This window comes from Pomacea canaliculata, linkage group LG5 (assembly GCF_003073045.1).
Source record: "Pomacea canaliculata isolate SZHN2017 linkage group LG5, ASM307304v1, whole genome shotgun sequence".
NCBI classification, from domain to species: Eukaryota; Metazoa; Mollusca; class Gastropoda; order Architaenioglossa; family Ampullariidae; genus Pomacea; species Pomacea canaliculata.
In genome coordinates, this window is record NC_037594.1 from 18360514 (window position 1) to 18382173 (window position 21660).

A 21660-nucleotide genomic window follows, 5' to 3' on the forward strand; every position below is an offset into this window, starting at 1 on the left:
CAGTGTTCAACTAGTCCTCTTGAGCGAGCTAACATGCGTTGTCCAGTTTTCTTCAGTGCAGCTGACCTTGATTATCTGTATGTTCAGTCAACTCTTGGTCTTAATTTGCTGCCACAAAATCTTGATTTTGAATCTTCTTGAACCAATTATCACACATAAACACTCTCTCCTCCACAACGGATGTTACATCATCTTTATTGGTGGTTTATAAGTTTATAAGATGGGAACATTTGACAACACTTTCATTTCACATCTGATGCTTAAAAATAAAGTCCCTTTCTCTCTCTACCTCTCGTTCAGTTAACAATACACAGTGCAACCATTTTCCAAACAGAAAACAAGCCAATTTAAAATAAAAAAAACACCCGACCAACTTCTGTAGCACCCACATACTGGCAAACAGAAACCTACAAATGTAGGCAATTAAATACAGCAAAATCCCCTCCCCTCTTCTTCACAAACGCAAAAATAAAAAAGCTTTAAAGTTTAAAATTCATGAAACAAAAAAGGTTGCAAGACGCTGAACATAGGGTAATGTATGAAGACCATAGGCTCAATAAATAGGCGGCAAAGATTTCCCATGTATAAAAATTCCCATGTGAAAACAGTTTTTCCATCTCATAATTGCACGCAGCTCATCTTCATATTATTCTTGCACCCCTCCCCCAAGTTCTGGCCAAGCACAATATGAAACCCGCTTGGGAACACAAATTGCTTCATTGCTTGTGAGAATACAGCATGCTGCTGGTGATACAGAAATCATCAAAATTTATACGCCTTGGATCCTTTGAGAAACATGAGAAAAGCAACAAGACATGGAGATCATTGAGACAATGAGATTTTCTTAGAAATCAGTACCAGTTAAGAACTAACTCTGATAATTTTCTTTTAATTAAAATGCTAACATCTTAGAACCTCGAATTTCAGATCTTACTAGAAATGAACCAGATAGTAAGTGGTCTACCACCTCACTGAACACAAAATAACTGATTCTGACTTGCTTGGACAGAATGGATTATAAAATAAATGGAAAACATAAGTTTGAGTTTCAGTTTGCCATTCAGAGGAAGGGGTGAGTTGTACATTGATGGAACAATGCATAAAGCAGTAAATAAGCAGCAGAGGGCTGTGAGCTTGAGTCAGATCACTTTTTTTTTTGGACTGGAACTTTGGATGCCTCATTGTACTTTTTTTTCAATGGTAGAAACAAAGGCTAGACTAGGCTAGAACAGAAGTTGGTGCAGCAATACCATCAAATTAACTAGCACTGTATAAGTCTCATCCTGCTGTACAGATGTGAGGCAATAAACTGTTGATACAGAAAAAAGAATGTAGGTGTTGAAGACTAAATGCCTGCGAATATTGCTATGAATGTCTACATAAAATAACCTAAGGCTGACAACCTACTAAGAACTCCTGGCAACAGCAAAGCAGTTCAATCTGATCTAGCTTAGCCATATGACCTGGCATGATATTGACCGTCTTTCACAGTTCCTTGGACACAGAAAAAAGAACTGGCTGGCAAAAGGGAAAAAAGAAAAAACTGGCCACACCATGCAGGACTTCCTTACCACACTGAAAACAAGTGCTACTTGTCAACTACTGCATCTATCCGGTTCTCCCCAACAACTAGTACCAGTGGACCAACAAATCTGGTCATCAGCTGGTACCAGTCAAGGAGTGAATGGATGAATAAATAAGAAATTCCACTGTTCTCTGGGCCTTACAAAAGGTTTACAAAGAAGTCTGGATATCTGGTAGGCCTACACCTATGGCTCCTTTTGGGAACGGAGTCACCAGGGGCTGGGTGCACAGAGTCCTGCAAGTTAATCCAGCAGTGAGTGAAAATGCTTATAAAATATTAGCAGTTCAGCTGACTGCTAGGCCTCCAGGACGCAGGGCTTTGTCTACAAAATTTGGTGAAATGGAAATAGAACTTAAGTTTATTATTCGCTTCACCTTCTCATCAAGCAAGTAATGTTTGAATCCTCGGCTGCTTCTCCTTCAAGCCGAAAGGGATATGTAATGGTTGAGGATGATGTGTAGATATCCATCGCATTTTTATTTGAGCAGAAAAGGAGAGGAATCCTTGCACTATATATTATCTTCATGAATTCCCACGTTGTGCTAGCAGCACAGACAATACTGGTTGTCATATTTCTTCACGCTATCTTCTATATCACTGAGTAGGCCCCTTCGCAAACCACATCCTATGAAGAGAGGCAGAGAGCCTCCAAGACTTGTATTTACTCAATGGGTAAAACTGCCCAAACTTGGGTCTGGCTGTGTTAATCCAATAGGAAAGCCATCTCCAGTGTCCTGAGCCACTAAACAGATGAACTTACCTAACTGATCAGCAAGATTTCCCCCAAAAGGGTGCCAATGTGCATGCATACTTCATTTAAAGGGTGATGCTTGAAACCTACAACGAAAACAAATATTAACAAATCAAAAAAGCAATCAAGAAGCTGTGGAAAGTAGAATTTATTCATTCTGACAAAATGATGTTCCTCAAACAAGTTTTAGAAGACAAAAATACTGATTTATTTTCATTCAGAAACAAAAAAGCCAAGGGGGTGTGTGTGTGAGGGGGAACTGAAGAGTACGATGCTGATTGTGAAATTCACTTTTTTTGTTTGATGGTGTCTGCTACCCTCAGATTTTGAATTCAATAAAAGCTGGCTGTACCCAACACCTCTGCACCATTATATCTGTTCATGTGTTTACTTGTCAAGTCTAGAAAAATGCTGTGTTCATTCCGTTAAACTAGTCACGTCTCACTTATTTATCGTACAAAGCAGAAAGTTACCAGAAGGGTGCCTCCAGTAGCTTACTGGCTGGTAAGTCCATAACTCAGGGTTTTAGCCATTATCTGCGGGTAGCAGACTTATGCCGCTAGGGTAATGTAACAGGCTGGGTCAACATGCTCCATACAAGCCCACAAAGGTTATTTAGATTTCTCTTCTCTACCTGCTCAATCCCCACAACCATTTGTAAATTCCAGATGTAGAAATACCCAGTGAACATAAAGTGTTGATGGGAGAAGATCGGGAAAGGTGAAGGGTTGGTTGGAAGGATGGGAGAACAAGTCCCAAGGACAACAGTCAGCAGTAGTGAAGGTCCTGGCAGCTGCCGAGTGACAGGACGTGAGGATGACAGAAGCTGTGAAGGTGTTAGTGACAGGACTGCCATGATGACAGAAGCTGAATAAGGTGGCAAGAACTGCAGTGAAGGTAGCAGAGGGTGTGTTGTGTGACATGCGTGGTAACAATAACTAAAAGCTTTTAGGACTGCTCTTGTAAAGCTGATGGGGTGAACTGGTGCACATGACAGAGTAAGGAGGGTGAGGGAACTGATGTTTTATGCTGAGCCAGCAACCCAGGCTACATATTGCGGCAAAGCAGCCAGTCTTATAAATAGATGTCATTTGCAAAGAAAGAACACTGTACCCAAGATGAGATCTGAACCAAGGACAACCAATCCTCACTGTACTGGTGACAGGCGCTAACCACTGCACCACATGACTGCAGCAGACAGATCAAAGAAATGGAGGGAATGGCAAATAATAATGGTCAGGTAAAGATGATGAAAGGTCAGGTGAAGGAGTCAGTGACTAATGCAATGGAAGGGCAAGCAGGTAGAAGACATAAGATCTGCTGCAGAAAAGCAATTCTTTGAGTTCCCCTTCCCCACTTTCCCCATCAGGGCTTCTTTACAAAGCCTCACAATGATTCAGGGGTAACTGTGCCCACTCAAAAAAGAAGAAACAAAATGTACAATAAGTTAAGGCAAAACATTCATGCTCATCTTTAAGTTAAACCCGTGGACAAGAAATACATCAGGTGTGAGAGAAGACAGAAACAAGAGGAGTGGCAGGGCAACAGGAAAACAGAGAGACCATCAATAAGTCTTTACAAATTTGCACGTCCAGAACTTTGGGTCTCAATTTGTGTCATGATTTGAGCCACACTCAGCTCGTTAAATATTCAATACATCATCAGGACAGACTAACAAACATACAGTGTGACTTGCCCATGTCAAGATGTCTTGTTTATAATACATATTCACACAGCATAGTATGTACAAAACCAGGGTAACGTGACCAGGCATTACGTACAGAAACAACTGCATTGTTCTAAGCCCTCCAAGAAGAGGACTATATCCCCAGCCTGTGGCCACAAGTGCACATAAACACATGCACCATAAAATACAGATTATATCACAGTGGACAGGAAATGAACTGAACCACACAATAGGCCTTAGGTGAGTACCTATCTACAGCTCTCCCCATAAATCGTTCCTGAGGCTAATACAAACAAAAACAACTTGACAACAGAATCACACTACTTGAGCATGCTTTAAGCAAAGGTGCTGCAGGAAGTTCTCTTGTTGGCCTTTGCTGTTGGAAACATGTTTTGTTGCATTTACTTGTTCTTGTATCAGCAACAAATTTCTGGGAACTGTGATGGTAAATCTAAACACAGGTGAAAAGCAAACTCTAATGCTATTGTAGCTTTGCCTTATGAGGCAACCAGAGTGGGAGAGAAAAAAAATTGCTATGACTTCAGAAACAAACCATGAGGCAGCAAAGACAGGTTTGTTGACATCGCACTATGGGATGAAAAGTTTCTGCTTGCAATGAAATGAATTTGCATTAGCTTAACACAATAGGGACAGGGTTAGCTTAAAAAAAAATAAATGAAAAACTTGGATTGAAATCCTTCAACCTACTACTGTTGTCAGCTTCTAAAAACTTATGGACTGGCAACAAAATGATCAATTCAAACTATCCAGCATCTTTGCACCCACAAAGCACATCCCTTCTCACTCCTCACTAATATTTATAAAAACCCACCTCTAGTGCAAATTGTTGACATTACTTTCAAGAAATGGAATAGGGTGAAAGATCATTTTTAAAAATCAGAAAAAGACCCATAAGCCCATAAGCTGATTAAAACACAAACACACTTCATTTCCTGTAGAATATTGCACCAGCAATACTGGCCATTGTTTGGCAGCCTGTGTTGTCATCAACCAGCAATGATGCGTTCCCAGGCAGAACATCAGTGGGCTGAGCATGAACAGCAACACTTCTCAAGCAGAAACACTCTTCTCATTTTTTTTCAAGTTTGCAGGATGCTGGAGCTTGAAAGATGAGATTACATCTAGCCTGACCTGCAGTGGAAATAGCAAGCATCCAAACAGAAGTCATTACAATCTGGATGAGAATTGACACATTTGACGACCTTGAAGAATGTAAGAGGCAAAATGTGGAGGATGTGGGGACTGGTGTTTGATGCAAAGCCAGCAACTAAGGCTTATAACCTGGTACAACAGGCAGCTGAGAGGTGAGAACTGAACCCAAGATTCTCACTGTACTGGTGACAAGTACTTAACCCTTGTACCCTTAGACTGCCTTGGCCAAGGAGTGTGAAAAGTAGGACAGCTGGACAGGCAAAGTGAAGAAAGTTGTGACATCAACAATGGTTAGATGTCAAATGATCACAAAAACTCTCCAGCACTTTCCAATCCAATGCTGAGAGACAAGGAAACATCACAAAAAGCAGCACATCAGCTACTTAGCTGGGACTGAAAGGCTTTAGGAACACAAATAACTCCTTTAAAAACAAGAAGAGAGGAGGTTAATGCCAGGTTATGTTTCTTGTAGACACTAAATCAAGGGAGAAAACTTTGCTGTTCAAATCTTTCACCTCACTCTTCAAATTGTGGTTAAATTGTTTCAAAGCTATGGTCATTTTTTTCCCATTGTTTATTGATACCAAACAGGCCTGATACTTTCCTAACATTATATCTAAGAAAAAACATTTTAGATTTTCAGGTGATGCAAGGAATGTTTAGCCATGCTTCCAGATAGTGGGTAAGGAGGAGTTAAGTTTTCTTGCTGATCCAAATCTGAAACACTCAAGCACTTGTCATTTTTAAAAAGTCATTATCATGATGCAGAAAAAAGGAGGGAAAACCTTTTTTAATCAGATGAATTTTTAAGCCAAGGACAAATACTTCAAGGTGCTGTTGTCTAACCCTTTCTGAAATAATTTTACTTAGTAAGGTTGTTGAGATAGCTGTTATTTTAACATATGAAAGCAGCTGATTACTCTCACAAAAATATTAACGTATTATTTAGCCCTGATTTCTTTATTAGGCCATCAAGCCACCATCACCACTACCATCAAACCTGCAACCAATCAACTCCCTAGAACTTCATGAGCCTTTGATCAACTTAGGATGAGATTAGCAGCACTTGCTAAATTGATTGAACTTCGAAACATTTACAGACACTGCCTCACAACATCTCCTTCCATTGTTTTGTTAAAACCCTTGAGGATGATGACAAGTTGTAGTTTCTAGTACAAATGCTTCACCAATTTCTACAGCAGAAAATAGAGCTAGTAAGTGGACAACATAGAGTTTGAAAGCTATTTGAAAACAGTACAAAATAAACAGATGATCTCAAGAGGAAAATAGCAAAAAATAAAGCAAAAAAAAACTTCTATAATTTTGGTCTCAGCCATAATTCTCACAATACAGATAATTTCCCAAATGATTCTGTAGGGGTAAACAGGTCTACAAAGTGCCAAATTATGAGCAGGTTTGAAGTTAAAGAGTGCAAAATTATGAGTATCTTTACCTAAAGTTAAAGATACCAATTTAAAAAATCTTAGCAAAATATCATGTTCTGTTTACAAGACCCAAAGAGAGAGGTCAAGACCTCGCTTCATTTTTTCAAGAAAAAAAGAGTTTAAGGTTTATTAAGCCCAAATTAAAAAAAGATCAGAAAATGATAATTATATATTAAATATTTGTAATAGAAGAAAAAATAATAGAGGAGAAAAAACCCCACTGAATACACTGTCTTTTCTTTGGTCAAACAAGTGTATTTGAGAATGCTAGCTCTTTCACAAAGCAAGTTGACTTCCTATGTCTACACGGATTTCTATGCCATCTGAGTCCAACAACACTCGCCTCATTGCTTTGGCTTATTGCACCAGCTGCTGACAACAGCAGGTTAAATTTAGCAAAGATGTGAAGCCAGACCAACATATCTATTACACTAAAATTGTATCAAAGATTAAAATTTTTTTTTAAAATCACTTTTCTGTGTGTTGTCTCATTTTCTTGTATAAAATACGAAAAAACTGTATAAATAACTCCGTCCTTAACTTGCTCTGTGCTATTTTTCATCAGATCATGGTATTTCCAGGCCAATGGCTGAGAATGACAAATTATTTCATCCTTCAGAAGACAAGATCACCGAGTTGTCAAGAATCTCTACTTAAGAACATCTATGAACAATTAAAACACACCTGGCACAAAACAACAATTCAGGCTACCAAGACTTCACTTTTTGATATCAAAGCAAAAGTGCCCACAACAGAACCCACATTTTGTTATATGCGATGCGGCCATTAGCCTTTAGTGTGGAAAATGAATCCTTTGTTCACACAAGTTTTGGATGCTGTGCATGCACAAAAATTTGCAGACATACATTTGAAACCCTGGTGCCTTGCCTCCCCTCTATCCTCACAGAAGAGCAGGGACACAATAAATTATAACGCCTACTTACAAACATAAAAATATACAAAATGTGATATATTTATATATGTGTATATTACAAAAACCTTTCATGGTCATGTTTCACATCCAATCATCCCCTGATGTATTTTAACAGGCTATCGAAAAGCGTCTATATAAAAATCATTTCAAGCACTGCACGATAAGAATCCTCCATGCAGTGTTTCTAATTCACATGCATGCACACATACACTCATGTCTGCACTTTCACATGCATTCCTGCATACAGACTGCTCATTCTCTACTATTGCACAGAGTTGAACATTTCCTGCCTCATCAATATATATTACATCTTCCTTTTCTCTGCAGTCTTGCTGCACAGGGAATCAAAGAAATGATTTTGTGTCAATAGGGCTGTTGTATGCTGAAGCTAGAAGCCACTTACCGCTGTCAGCCCAGGCTATGCCTGACAGCCAACACAACCAACACAGAGGAAGAATGATAAGTAGGCTTCAAAACATAGATATAAGTCACGAATTCGGTGAGTCACAAAGAAAAAACATTAATTAAATAAAGTAAAACTGAACTTTCCTTTCATTCACCGTTTCCTCTCTCTTTGCAGAACACAGAACAAGAAAAGCATATTTTGTATGAAGAAACCACTAGATGACTACAAATGGACACAGCTGGAGGAGACTAAGCTTAATTTCTGGTGATGCAAACTATGAGATGCTAAATAAATGGCCATCTGACAGGGAAGGAGACAGAGACATGTGAGATAAAATTTCAATGGAATGAGGACTTAAAAAAATGTGAACATTTCTATTCGGACTTCATGTAGTTTTTATTCTGATGAGTTTTAAGTTAACATGAAGTTAGTTCTTCTGTAATAGTTATAAAACCCCACCCACCTACAAAATCCCCGTATTGAAAAGTATGTGTTTATGTTCTAGTACTTAAGTCTACCGGAGATAAAATAAAAAACCGAGCTCATATAGTTACGATTGAAAGCCCCATCCCTGCCAAAGTGATTTTTTTTTGGATGAATCAAATGGTCCACACTTTTTTTCCCCTCTCTCTAAACAGGTCAACAATCACACTTTGTCTCAACTGTGTACCTTTGAATGCCTGTATCGACCATAGATAAAATGAGTTGTAGAACTGAATAAGCAAGGACTAAAAAAGCTCATAAAAGCTGCAAGGTTGACCACTTTATGCAATAAAGAAACTTTGCCCTCCTAACACCATCATGTGCTGCACTATCCCTGCAACTCCTGCAGCCATGAAGTGGAGATAATAGATAGTAACACGATAATTAGTAAGCATGTAAATAATTAATATGCAATGCACACAAAAATATTAGTTTGGCAAGTTTCAAAAAGCAGCTATAACTAACATGTGGAAAAAAGCAGTAAGAATAATGTCATCTCCTGTGGCACTGAATGCTAACTTCATCCTGACACTTGACATGCAAATTTCAATAAGGCCTAAATGCTGCTGACCAACAGCTGAACATGAAGTTATTTTCAAAATTTTCTATTCAGGAACTATTGATCATTTCAGTGAATGAACTGCTGCATTCTACAGTGGAATAAATTCTCTAAAGCGTTATATATCATGACAACTTATTTCTAGTGTAATGTTAGAACTGAGTTATACTATAGAACTAGCTGTCACAGACAGTGCTGTTGGACCTAAATAAGAGAAAAGGGAAAAACAAACCTGGAACTTCCACATACCAAGATGTGAGCTGTTTCATCAGGAAAAGAATGAAGGCAGCTAGGGAAGTCTGGAAAACAGGGGCAATGCTGAACCATAGAGGATGGAATGGCACTGGGTGATGGCAGAAAGACCTACCAACTGCTATGGACCCTCACCAAAACAGGTCAACACAAGACTTCAGTCATCAAAGCTGTTTCATCAAAGACAGCAATGCCAATATTCTCACAGAAAGAACTGCTGTACACAATCAATGGACTGAATATTGCAAAGACCTGAACAACTTCCAGCTGAAGACAGATGCTAACATCCTCTAAAACAACCAAACTAGAAGCAGTGAAAACCTACCAGTACAATGGGAAGAGGACAAAAGAGTGATGCACTGTCGGAAGGGAGGAAAGTCCCCTAATGTTGACAACATTCCAGCTGGGCTGCATAAGCAAGGTAGGGATGAACCAACAAATGCTCTCAAGAACAAAGAATTGACACAATATCTTTAATCATACCCCTTTCAGGAAAAAACCCAGACAAATCCTAGTAAACAGTGCCAGAACTACAGAACCATTAACCTAATCAGCTGCCCAAGCAAAAGCCATGCTGAAAAATATTATATTACTACATCAGTACCACTGCTGAGGAACTATTTTGACATGTGACGCAAAAATTTCACACTGAAGAAGGTCTTAAAATTATTTAATAGCTGCATAATAGTTCAACGAGCGCAGTACTGCTGGGAAACTTTCACATGACAGTAAGCATACACTAAGGGTGACCCCTACTATCTGTGTTGTTCAACATCTTAGAGATCATCATGTGTGAAACCCTCAATGACCACTACACTTCCATTTTATCAGCGAAAGGTCAATTTGTAACCTGTAATTTGCAAAAGACCTAACACAGAAGTGGAAGATCTTACCAATGTTCAAACCCATATGAAATGGAGATGAACACTGACGAAAGTCAATGTTATTGTCAATGGCAAAGCAGAGATCTACATAAGCAGGTTACAACTCAAAGAGGTAAACAGTTTTAAGTACTTGGGAGCCATCCTCTTCAAAGACAGCAGCTCCACAATAAGCATAAAACAAGCATAATTGGCAGCCCTTGTCTGCTGCCACATCTAGCCATGTGCTCTTCTCCCCTCTTCAATGACCGCTACCAAAATTAGTTATATCCACTTGCATTTCCCCCAAAACTTATTAGGACACAGGTTAATATATAAGGTATGATCACTGTGATGTCTAGTCCTCTAGGTAGTGTATTTCAATGATCAAACATAGAAGCAAATAAACATAATTTATGATGAAGGAAAAGGTTGTTGGAAACAGGCTTCAAAATAGTAAAAAAATTGGTTCAAGTATGTCCTTGTGTTGCCAACCTTTTCTGAAAAGCATATCAAATCTTCAAATCAATATGCTCCTGTTTCTGTGTTAAGTGATTCAACTCCATTCAAAACTGGTTCCCCCCAGGAAACAACTGGATTTCATCCTGTTTTGTTTACATATTTTTAGAGTAAAAATGATTAAATATAACATGCGTGGATAGCTGACACATTCTGATCCTCAAAAGTTCAACAGAACTCCAATTATAAGGAAGAGAGCAATAGAGAAATTTTGGGGTGGGAGAGGTGAGTCGGGACAGTCTATAGAAAGACAAATGGGCCCAGTGTGGGCCAAGCAGCTTACCTAATGTCCATCATTCTCAACCATCACAGTTAGCGCAGATATGGAATGAGGTCAGACAACATAAGAAAGACAAGGTATATTTCTTGGGCCAATGGCTTATGTGTGGAGCAAATCCTGCTCTGATAAGACTGAAAGCTTACACCTCTCAAATCCTTCCCCCTTCCAAAACAAAACAAAAAAAAAAATCAAAGAAACTAGACAGCATTTAGCTGACAACACAAATGCCACCACCGCACTATAATGAATAAATATCCAACTTTGCAGTTTCTTTATATTATAATGGTTAACTCAACCAAGATGCATGCATGTTAACTCTTTACAGTTAAGTTTCTTGGACAACCAAGTAAATGTGGTTCTTGGACTATAAATATTCAACTGAACTGTAAAGAGTTGAGGCATATGGATTTGAAGTATGTTGCCATTTAATAATGATATTCAAAATCCTTTTTTCTCCCATCTCTCTGAACCTCAGAATACTTCCCCCCCCACCCCGCCAAACACTTTACAAGTGCACCCAAACACTTTACAAGTGCACCCAAGACATAATATGCACTCCCCTCGCTCTCTCTCCGATCTATTTTTAGCAATGTGACACCAGCAGGAGACCAATCTGAGATGTGCCTCTTTCTGTGACGGAAATAGAAGGAGCTTCAAGAAATGAACATATGTGAAGCAGAACCGAGTCATCACTCTAAGCTGAAAGCCTTGTCAACACAAGTCAGTGTATATGCTAAAATGCAATAGCAATGATCCTTTCTTCAGATTACCGGGCAAGGGTCATTTTACCTTAATGGCTTGCTGACTTTTCTTTTTGCACATACACAAAGACAACAAAGGGGACAAAGTAAAATCGTGCAGACTGGACGAAAAGCCACCAAAACATACTTTTGTTGCTTTAAAAAAAATCACATTTACTTAATATTCATGTTTTTCAGATCAATAACTTGAGAGGTCAGGCTGAGATGCAAAGTTCTTTTCACTTGCAATCAACAATCTGGCTCAAGAGAAACACCGGTGCATACATACATTGTGTGTCACAGTAATCAGCCCTTGAACTTTAAGTCATGGCGCAACACCGCCAATCAAAGAACAACACTTAAAAGACAAATCGTCACTTTGAACCATTCACACACTTTCCAGACACCCAGCTCTAGACACTGTGGCTTGCTTGGTTGCTTGACACACGAACAATCTCTGCAGATCACTTCTGGACACAGCCTGCTCTGCGAGAATGAAAGACAGGTGATTGGCAGGATGACTCAGTACATGCCACCGGTGAATACAAAATTGGTGAACTGACTATTGATGGGAGTCTTGGGAGATGCACACATGTATTTGAAGTCAGAGTCAAATGAATCTGTGCGGTGAATGGCAGGCTCCGACTGACTTCGCTTTATCTTGGGGATGGACATGTACAACGACTCCAGGGAGGCCAGCAACTGGGGACAAGCAACAAAGGCATTAGATCAGTTCTGTCAATCACAAGTAGAGCTTAACTAGCGAGCACACATACACTCACATATCAATTCAGGCACACATACACCTACATACCACTGCATGCACACAGACACTTGAAGTGGCCCCTACATAAACTGATCGGGAGAGAGTGCTGGAAGATATTTGAAAAGTGCTGACCTAGAGTTCCTGTGATGATTGTGTCATGTAGTTGCATACTTGTAACAACAGTTTTTTTGGTAAACCATTACTGCCTTTCTCTTTCTTCCAAACCAAACTTTATGCCTATATGTAAACTGTTTGCCAGCAATTGTTGTTTTTTTTCCACACACACAAAAAAAAACAGTAACAGATATTTAAACAATATCTTTAAGAAAGAAAATGTAACCTAATAGTCATAGTACAAACACATCTGGGTTAGATATTCACTGAGCAGTCTTTTATTTTTTTCTACATTCGTACATAAAACACACACATCCCACCACCACCCCTACAACAACCCCCTTTAATCACATACACCCATTCTGATATACACTTGTATTCCCTCCTTCCTGCTCTTAGTCACGCACACTTCCACCATCCAGACCAGAGAAGTTAATTTGCTTTACTGTGAATCTTACAACTGTTGGTTTTTCACATTAAATTTTGCCTGGGGAGCGAGATGTGACTTGAGGTCTCAGAAGAGTTCTGCTCTTAGTAATGGCCATTTCCGTACTCTCAGGCTGCACACAAACCTGCATCCTCACTTGCACTAACCTGCCAAAAGAGAGGCCGTTCCTCCCGAACAAATTGAACACAGTCTTGGATAAGGCGCTTGAACTGTTTGGGTGTGTCTGAACGACAATGTGAAATATCAGGCCGAAGGTATCCTTTCCCCACCATAAAAAGTATCTGTCAAAGAAGCCAGAAATAAGGAAACAATACCAATAAAAACCAAGTACTAAAACATTCTGCATGTACTGTATCAATGTACAGTACTCTCACTGTTAAATACAGCATGCTGTAATATTTGACCAGCCACTCCACTTACTAGCTTACATTAAATCACAGCCACCATTTCTGAATAGAAGGTCTATTTTAAGATCCTTATTCCAATCTTGCAGAGATGCAAGCATGAAAGAAATATGTTTTAAGTTTTACATTCAGTAAAATGTATTGTTCTGCACATGAAATATGTTATATGATGTGATACCAGTCCCTACAAACAAAAATCAACACAACAAATTTCACGAAAGTTCATGATATGACATTGGAATATCTTTTTTTTTAAAATCTGTTTACTGACTTTAATGTCATTTCATAGGGGTGAGCCTGTGTGTGTGTATTATGTGTAATAATAATAACATGGGATTTATATAATGCATGATCACACTCATGAAGGAACATATTCAGCACATGTGTGTGTGTGAGAGAGAGAGGAGAAAGCAGTTAGCTAAGGGACATCAAGAACACACATGTTGAACCAGCAGCAGTTCTGGATTAAGGTTGCATCACATTGCTGGAATTGCTTAATAAATGCCAGGTGAGCAAGGCAATGCAAACTATCACAAGTACAGCATGCTGTACACTCCACATCTTGCACCTGTTCAGACATAGTGGCTCACTGTCCCTTCACTTAACAGGCTCTCCTTGGTTTTGTGGTCGTGCTTCGACTTGGATAAAAGTGTTGGACCTTCATTTTTACGTGTGCTTTTGCTGCGTTTTCTTACTCTTCTGGTTTGCAAAAGGAGTGTATATAATGTTATTTAAAGTGCAAACTGTTTGGATCTATTGGCTGGATTCCACTCCATCGTGCATCAATCGCTTTGGCAGTGACCTTGAGCTGCACTGAATAAACTAAAGTGATGATCACCTTCTTGCAGTTTCATCTCATAACATTTCTTCATATTCTCAAGATTACTCAATATCTTCCCAGTATTCTCCTGATCTCACTAACCTTATTCTCTGGAGTCATTATTGTTAAATCTGCAGTGATCACCTTTTACTGCAGGAACGCAGCGAGTCTTTGCATTGTTCTTTGTTCTACATATGTGTTACTTTTTGTGATTTTTTTTCTACATCTTTGTTACTTTTTAACTTGTTCTATATTCTTTGTTACTATTTTGTGATCTTGTTCAGCGCAACTAGTACAAATTAGGCTGAGATATAAGTTCCCATTATTTTAAAACTTTGCCACCCTAAGAAACAAAAATTTATAAATGCTAAAAAAAGGCATAATGTAAGCTAGAACACTACTAAGACTTATTACTGACAAAATGCAAACTGTACACTGGCATACCCTGACTTTCCCTAAAACAGAAAGAAAGAGAAATATAAAAAAGCTCCTAACAGTGCCACACACCTGATCTTTGTTATTGATGTTTGTATAGGGAAGCTCTCCTGTAGCCAGCTCATACATCACTATTCCAAAGGCATAAACATCAGACTGGAATGTGTAAGGGTTCTGTTCCTTCATGCGGATCACCTCTGGAGCCTGTTTTTTAAATAAACAACACAGTACCAATGATGCTCTGACAAAGCACGCTGCATGATCAGGAGTATTTCTCAACACCTACCTTTCCACATGGTCAGATGACACAGGTGCAGACTTGACAATTTGTGCAACATACAAGCAGTAAAACACACTCACATTATGACATTACAGTAATACAAAAACTCTGAAAATAAGATTTTACTCTGATTTCTGATGACTTTAAGAAGAGCCATCACTACATTTAAATGAAAAAAATGATAAGAAGGCTCTTTCTATATAGTTTGCACCTGCAAATGGGAACATCTCTACAGCTGCAGCTCAACTGCATCATGAATGTCCATACTGTATAAGTTTACTATGTGTAGCAACTCTCAGCAAGTGTAATGAGAAATGCATTAATATTCTAAAAAACATATTTACTGCAGTTTAGATTTTTGCAAAAGAACATAAACAGTGGGGAAAAAACTGATTTTCACAAATATTTAAGAAATTTAAAGTTTACCATCCACAATATTGATCCAGAGGGCTGCTGAAACTGATGGGAACCACTCCATCTTGTTTTCACTGTGGCCAGCCCAAAGTCACCTATCTTTACCTGCATATTCTCTGTCATCACTTCTGTCAAAAATATGTCTGTTTTACTGTTAAAGACATAAAATTCATCTCTGAAACCTGCCTACAGTTTCACGTTTTACATTCAAATGGCAGAAACAGAATGGAGGAACTATGAAAGTAAATATGACCACAGATATTTACAGTTACAAAACACCAGTAAAGCATATTTGCCCCTAAAAAGAAACCTTTCTTTGGAAACCAAGTGTGGAAGAATGAGCTAAAGAAACAGAAAATATAAGATGCACATACCTAGCAGCAGTCAAAATACTTTTCAACTGTAATATACAAGTTCTTTTTCCTTTTTCATTCAAAGGATACTGTTTGACTTCAGATCTCTGTGAATTATTGACTTTGCATGAAGGTAGCTGCAAGAATGAACATTCACAATCTTGAACAATCCAGACATTTAGGTGCTAAATATCAATACCTATCAATACCTGCTAATACCTTGATGTATTTCTTAAAAAAGATCTTGGTTCTTGATTAACTAATAAAGCTCACAAATTGTCGGTCCCCAAATATCCATTATTCTTGTTATCTCCCTTGCAACAACTTTTTTTTCAGACAAGAATTGAATAACTTTATCTACAAAATTAAAAAAAATAAAGACAACCCCGCAAATATATCAATAACGTAAAAAGGAAGTCTATGACTTCTGAATATACCTTCAAAATTTAGCAGATTCTCACAACAAAAAAAACAAAACAAAGAAATTCTAGAAGTAATAAAAGACATTGCGACCACTATCACATCCACAATGAAGGCACTCACTCCATCCCCTGGGCTGTCTGTTTGGCAATCATGATGAGCTGGTCCATACGGAACTTGGTCTCTTTCACATGCAGATGCTGGTAGAGAGAGTGTCCATCGCACCACTGTGTGACAATGGCCAGGTGTGGTTTTGACACCAGCCCCATGAACAACAGAATGTTGCAATGCCTCGTCTTCCGCAGGACCCCAACCTCATTCTTGAATGCCTGCATCTGAGATGGGGTCGGGTCTGACACGTTGAGCTTCTTCACTGCCACTGGCCCATGCCAATGTGCCTTGAACACTGTCCCAAAGGAACCCGAGCCGATACGTTGATCATAAACAATCTCATCATTTGGAATCTCCCAGTCCTCATTAGAATCACGACGAATACGCTGCACAAGAGGAACAAAATTTTACCTGATAAAACTAGGAAGAAACCAGCCCCATTTTTAAAAATCTATTGAAAGAGCTATTAAAAAAGATAGAACAATAAAGCATTTCCGCATGGTAACTGTAATAGAAAGAGAATTTTCTTTACTTGCTGTCAGGTAATGATGTCTGTACCTGGCCTGTCTCTAAACCCGATTCTAAATGCTGAAGTAAAAAAAAAAACTTCATTAAGTTACACAATATAATTTAAAACCTTGCATCTATGTATAGAATTGATTGTTTTATTACCTGTCGTTTTTCTACATCTCTTGTACGAACTGGCTTGGCACCGGTGGATGGAGAAGAATGGGGAATTTTCGTAGGTGAACCACCTGGGCTAGGAACAGGAGGAGTTAGTCTGTTTGAGGCTGGGCACTGGAGATCTGAGGAAACCAGTATTTTTCAGTAAATTTATCACAGCTGCAAAGTACTGTTTGTGAGCTAGGTGAATACAAAAATAGGTGGCGAGAAAAAGAAACTGGTAATTAAAATTAAAATATAATACATATAGAAAAAAAACCAAACAAACCGAATGATATTACGCATATTTCTGTTAGCTCTGATCTTTGCATCCAAGAAATTTACCACAATTTTCTAAAGATCAATATAATAAAACTACCTGTTTTCCCCCTTCAAACGCCTAAATGCTAAAGAAACAAAAGTTGACAACAGTTCCTGACTGCCTTATTTATCCTCAATGACTATGTAACACTATGAGCTCTCTCTGGTGATGGTTTTGCAAGATAACCATCCCCAAAAGGATCGTCAAGACAGCCAAAATCCCACAAGCTAGTCAGGCTTCACAATAAACCCAAATTACTTCTTTCCCATGAATATGCCACTGAAAAGTGACAGAAATAGCAGCATATAAGAGCTATGGTCCCTGCATAATAAAAATGATAATACTGAAGGTTAGTAGGCTGCAAAAGGCTCTGAGTAAATGAGATGCGTCAACCCACATGCTAGAGTAGAAAGTCAGATTAATCAAGACTGTGCATTCTGAAGAACAGTTACTTTCCAGAGAGTTACACATCAAAACACAGCTTTAGTGAAAGTCATATAATTGAAAAAACTTTTAATGTAAACTGGAACTCAACTGAACATCACAATGTCCAAAATTTTAATGTTAGTATGCAAGACAAAATAATGAAATGTAGAAACAGTTGTTTCAGAAAACCTCAAACCAAACAGTTAACGAATGTTTTGCAACTTACACAAATTTATATTATTGGGTTATTTCTGCAAAAAATAGTTAAATATCTAAATTATTTGTAAATACAGGCTTTAAAAAAACTTTGACTCCAGGTATTTAATCCTACTTCCCATAGAACTTGTTGGCAAAGAAACAGGAAAAAGAAAAATGAAAATAAGAAAAACCATAAGAAAGTCCAGTTCAAAGTTAACACTGATGTCGAGGACCAAAGAACGACCTAAGGACCACAGAATCAGCAGGCATAATTAGCACGAGCATCTTGGAAACTTTAAAGGAAACAATGATGTACCAGGTCTTGTGGGTTCGGGGAGAGAAGTACAGAAGCAAAAAAAAAACAAAATCTACCATTTTTAGAAATGTTTCATTCCTAATCAAGAATTTGTTCTTGTGCTATTGATAACTGCCATTTTTTCAACGATAGGGCAGTTCATCAAAAGGGTATCACTGAGATTTAAGGCAATTCATGCAGGCACACCCAAACTCTGGACTGATAGGGCTTTTCAAAGGAAGACGGCTCATGCTCTAGAGGTGATCGGACCAAGGGAAGTCCGCGATACCTTTGTGCACAAGAGGATTTTTGATGATGGTGGCGTGGCTGTCGCTAGCATGGCGTTTTTCTTTGTAAAAGTTAAATCGTGAACCCAAAGGGGTATCTGAAAAAATGGCATTTTATTCTATACATGGAAAACCTAAGCAGAAAGCCTTGGTTGATGAAGTTTTGCCATTTTCAGCAATGCCAAGAAGTCCAAATATCTAAGTTTAAAATAATTAACTTGTAAATTAAAAAAGCATTATCAGCATTGCTGCTCACAACTTTATCTTCGTCAAGATCACAGATATAAAAAAAGACATTGCCTGTTGTGAGCTTCAGGGAGTGTACATATCTTAACAATTATTGAAGACCGGTAACACATCTGTGGATATCTTGGCTATGTGTATATTCATGCATACCATCACACATGTGTCTATATATATAAACACACACATGTATATACATACACTACATAGAGTGAAACTTTAACTGAATGAAAATTAAAAAAAAGACATTTAAATAAAACCAACCTGCATAATGTTTGGCTTGACTTCGTCTTGAATATGTATCCTACAAAAAAAAAATTCTGTAGTAAGTTAATGCCACATAAAACAATGCTCACCAATGCTATTTTCCTGTATATTACACTGACACACACGTGTGCATGTGTAAAATGCATGCCCACTTCCAAGGGGGAAAAAGCAAAGAAATGTTGTCTACAAGACATGACATAGATTATAAAAAAGCTTACACGGTGTCTACAATATTTTTTTGGAACTGTCTTTAGGAACTAAAGAAAAAGCATGTGAATGCCCCTAGACACTTTAACAGCTATCTCAGAAAGACAACAAATCCTGTGGCTCAAGTCAATCTTCCACAATAAGCACAATCCACATACTTCAAAGCCTACCCTTCTTACCTCTTGCATGTCATCAGCGTTGGTAACCAGATTGACAGACACATTAGGAGCAGACGTGGAGCGAGCCCTTTGTGCCATGCCAGTTACTTGGGGGCGAGACTGGTGGGTGACTCGAGGCGACCTATTCAACAGACAGATGATACAGACTGCATTCTGCCCACCTCTGACCGAAAAAAAAAGAGAATGCTTAAAAGCATTTGTGTGATCAGCACTGCTTCAACTGTTATGAGATAGCTAGGTGGGTAGAGCAGAAGCATCTGAGGTTTGAGGCACTCACACTAGCTGCTCTGACAACCACATGGTTGAATGGCTACCTAACTTTGAAGACAGGCTGTACCTTTAAAATAAAACTAAAAAAAAAAAAAGCTTCACCCAACACAAGCTTCCAAATTAAAAACAACTTGCATATTAAAACTATTTTTCCCACATAAAATAAAGAAAATAAGATTAATATATTCCAACCCTCCCACAACAACACAATTTATACGTAAATATATGTGTAAATAAGGTATAATATACAGTACTGCATAGTAAATGTTAATGGCACAATAATACAACTAACACAGATAACAAACTAATGATCTGGTCCTTCTGTTTCAAACTGTACATGTCGCAGATGTACCATGACCGTACTCACGGACTTTGTGTACTACCCTAACAGCAGACTCATGATTTTTAATGATCTCATGTTTCTGTTCCATGGAGATATATGCTGCTTCTTTTCAACAGACCTTGGCACTTTCTTAGGCCCATGATTACACAGTATGTAATTCACAGGAAAAAAACTCTATTTAAAAAAAAAGCTGGAAAACAACACACACACACACACACATGTATACAGGCGTGGGAGATGCTTGATCTGAAACAGACTGAGGGACAACAGTGGCGTCAGTTGGTGGGACTGGCAAACGCTAGTAAGAGTTGTTAAGCGCTTTGCACTACGACATATAAATGACAAAAGCTCTTATATCGAATTTCCGCTTGTAAATAAGAACAAAATTTCCACAAATTTTTGGCTTGTATCTCGATTTACTCGAATATTGGTTCACTTGTATGTAGAGGTCTTACTATATTTATAATCTGTTGGAGGCTACAAAAAAAACAAAAAACAAAAACCAAGGCATGAAAACTATTTATGTATTTTACAGTGTCAGATCTATTATCCACCTGTGGACTGACCAAATGTAGAAATTTCAGCTTGTGACATGATGTTGCAATGTTTTGAACAGTGTACACACTCGTCCACTTGTTCCTGCTTTTGCCATGCAGCTGGCATTTCACTATCAACATTGTGACATATACAAGGCATGTATGATGCCTTAAGAGACCTTCAGGAAGGAAGCAATGTGAAAGGAAATTCCCTTATCAGTTCAGAACAGCAGTGTGCGGCCATCTGCCAGCAATCCTTGACTAGTGGTTTATGGCAAATAATACAGTGTATAGTATTCTTGCATGACTTGAAAGATTTAGCAGAATATTTTTTCATCAGTCTGATTTATTTGTTAAGTCTTTAAATAACCTTGAAAATAGTGCTAAATGGCCGTCTCTTTTAAATGACTTTTGAAGGGTTTGGTTTGTTGTACAAAATGCCAATAATCTAAATGTAATACTAAGATGTTGATGTAAATGTAATACTGTCGTATCAAAAACAGTGATATTATCTATTTGCTTTCAGGTTTGGGTTTGGTTTTTTTTTTTTAAAGGGAACAGATGGTTGGTAGAATTTCTTCCATATTTAGCAAAAAACTTTTTACCATCAAACCATCCACAGCACACCAGATTTGCACAAAAGCTTTTTTTCAGAAGACTCGTTCTACTGCTAAACTGTTTGCAGCTTTCTAGGACAAATGTGATTGAAAATCGTTGATGAACTTGGCAGCTAAGGGGGGGATAATTGGTGTTTTGCAACAAAGTCTATATCACAGAAAGATGCCACATGCAGAGAAGGAACAGTATGCCATGCCCGAGACGAGAGCTGAATCCAGGACTGCCAATCCTCACTATGTTGGTGACAGATGCTAACCGTTGAGCCACCAGACCACCCAACTTGGAAGCTAAAGGAGAAAAGAGCTAACCAAGTGAATAAGCTTACTGTCGAGCTTGTTCACGCGAGCCCTCCCGCTGCTGGCGAAAGTAAATTTCCAGATCTCCTTGGCAGGTGCGTGGGGCTTTATCTTCACAGCGCTGGTGAAATTTGAGACCACATGTCTGACAGCGGATGCCTTGAAACAGCAGGTTTCGGCACATATCACAGAAGGTCAGTGAGAAGTAGGTCTTCCGCCCCTGAATAAGTAAAGCAAAATGAATCATAACCAATATATATTTCTAGGCTTT

General features: G+C 38.5%; 1 protein-coding gene across 3 annotated transcripts in view; it reads right to left on the reverse strand.

Annotated features, from left to right (window-relative positions):
* Positions 1-178: 178 nt before the first annotated feature.
* LOC112564136 (serine/threonine-protein kinase A-Raf-like) overlaps positions 179-21660 on the reverse strand; it is a 37998-nt gene continuing 16516 nt past the window's right edge. For 2 of the 3 annotated variants that reach the window (XM_025238743.1, XM_025238742.1), the window contains exons 6-16: positions 21419-21609; positions 19327-19447; positions 18938-18977; positions 18433-18528; positions 16912-17045; positions 16252-16625; positions 15799-15845; positions 15368-15498; positions 14734-14865; positions 13149-13283; positions 179-12376 (exon numbers count right to left, since the gene is read on the reverse strand). In XM_025238743.1, coding sequence (XP_025094528.1) covers positions 12197-12376; positions 13149-13283; positions 14734-14865; positions 15368-15498; positions 15799-15845; positions 16252-16625; positions 16912-17045; positions 18433-18528; positions 18938-18977; positions 19327-19447; positions 21419-21609 — 1581 coding nt within the window. In that variant the 3' untranslated portion in view covers positions 179-12196. The remainder of the gene's footprint in view (positions 12377-13148; positions 13284-14733; positions 14866-15367; positions 15499-15798; positions 15846-16251; positions 16626-16911; positions 17046-18432; positions 18529-18937; positions 18978-19326; positions 19448-21418; positions 21610-21660) is intronic. The other variant, XM_025238744.1, reaches the window with a different exon arrangement.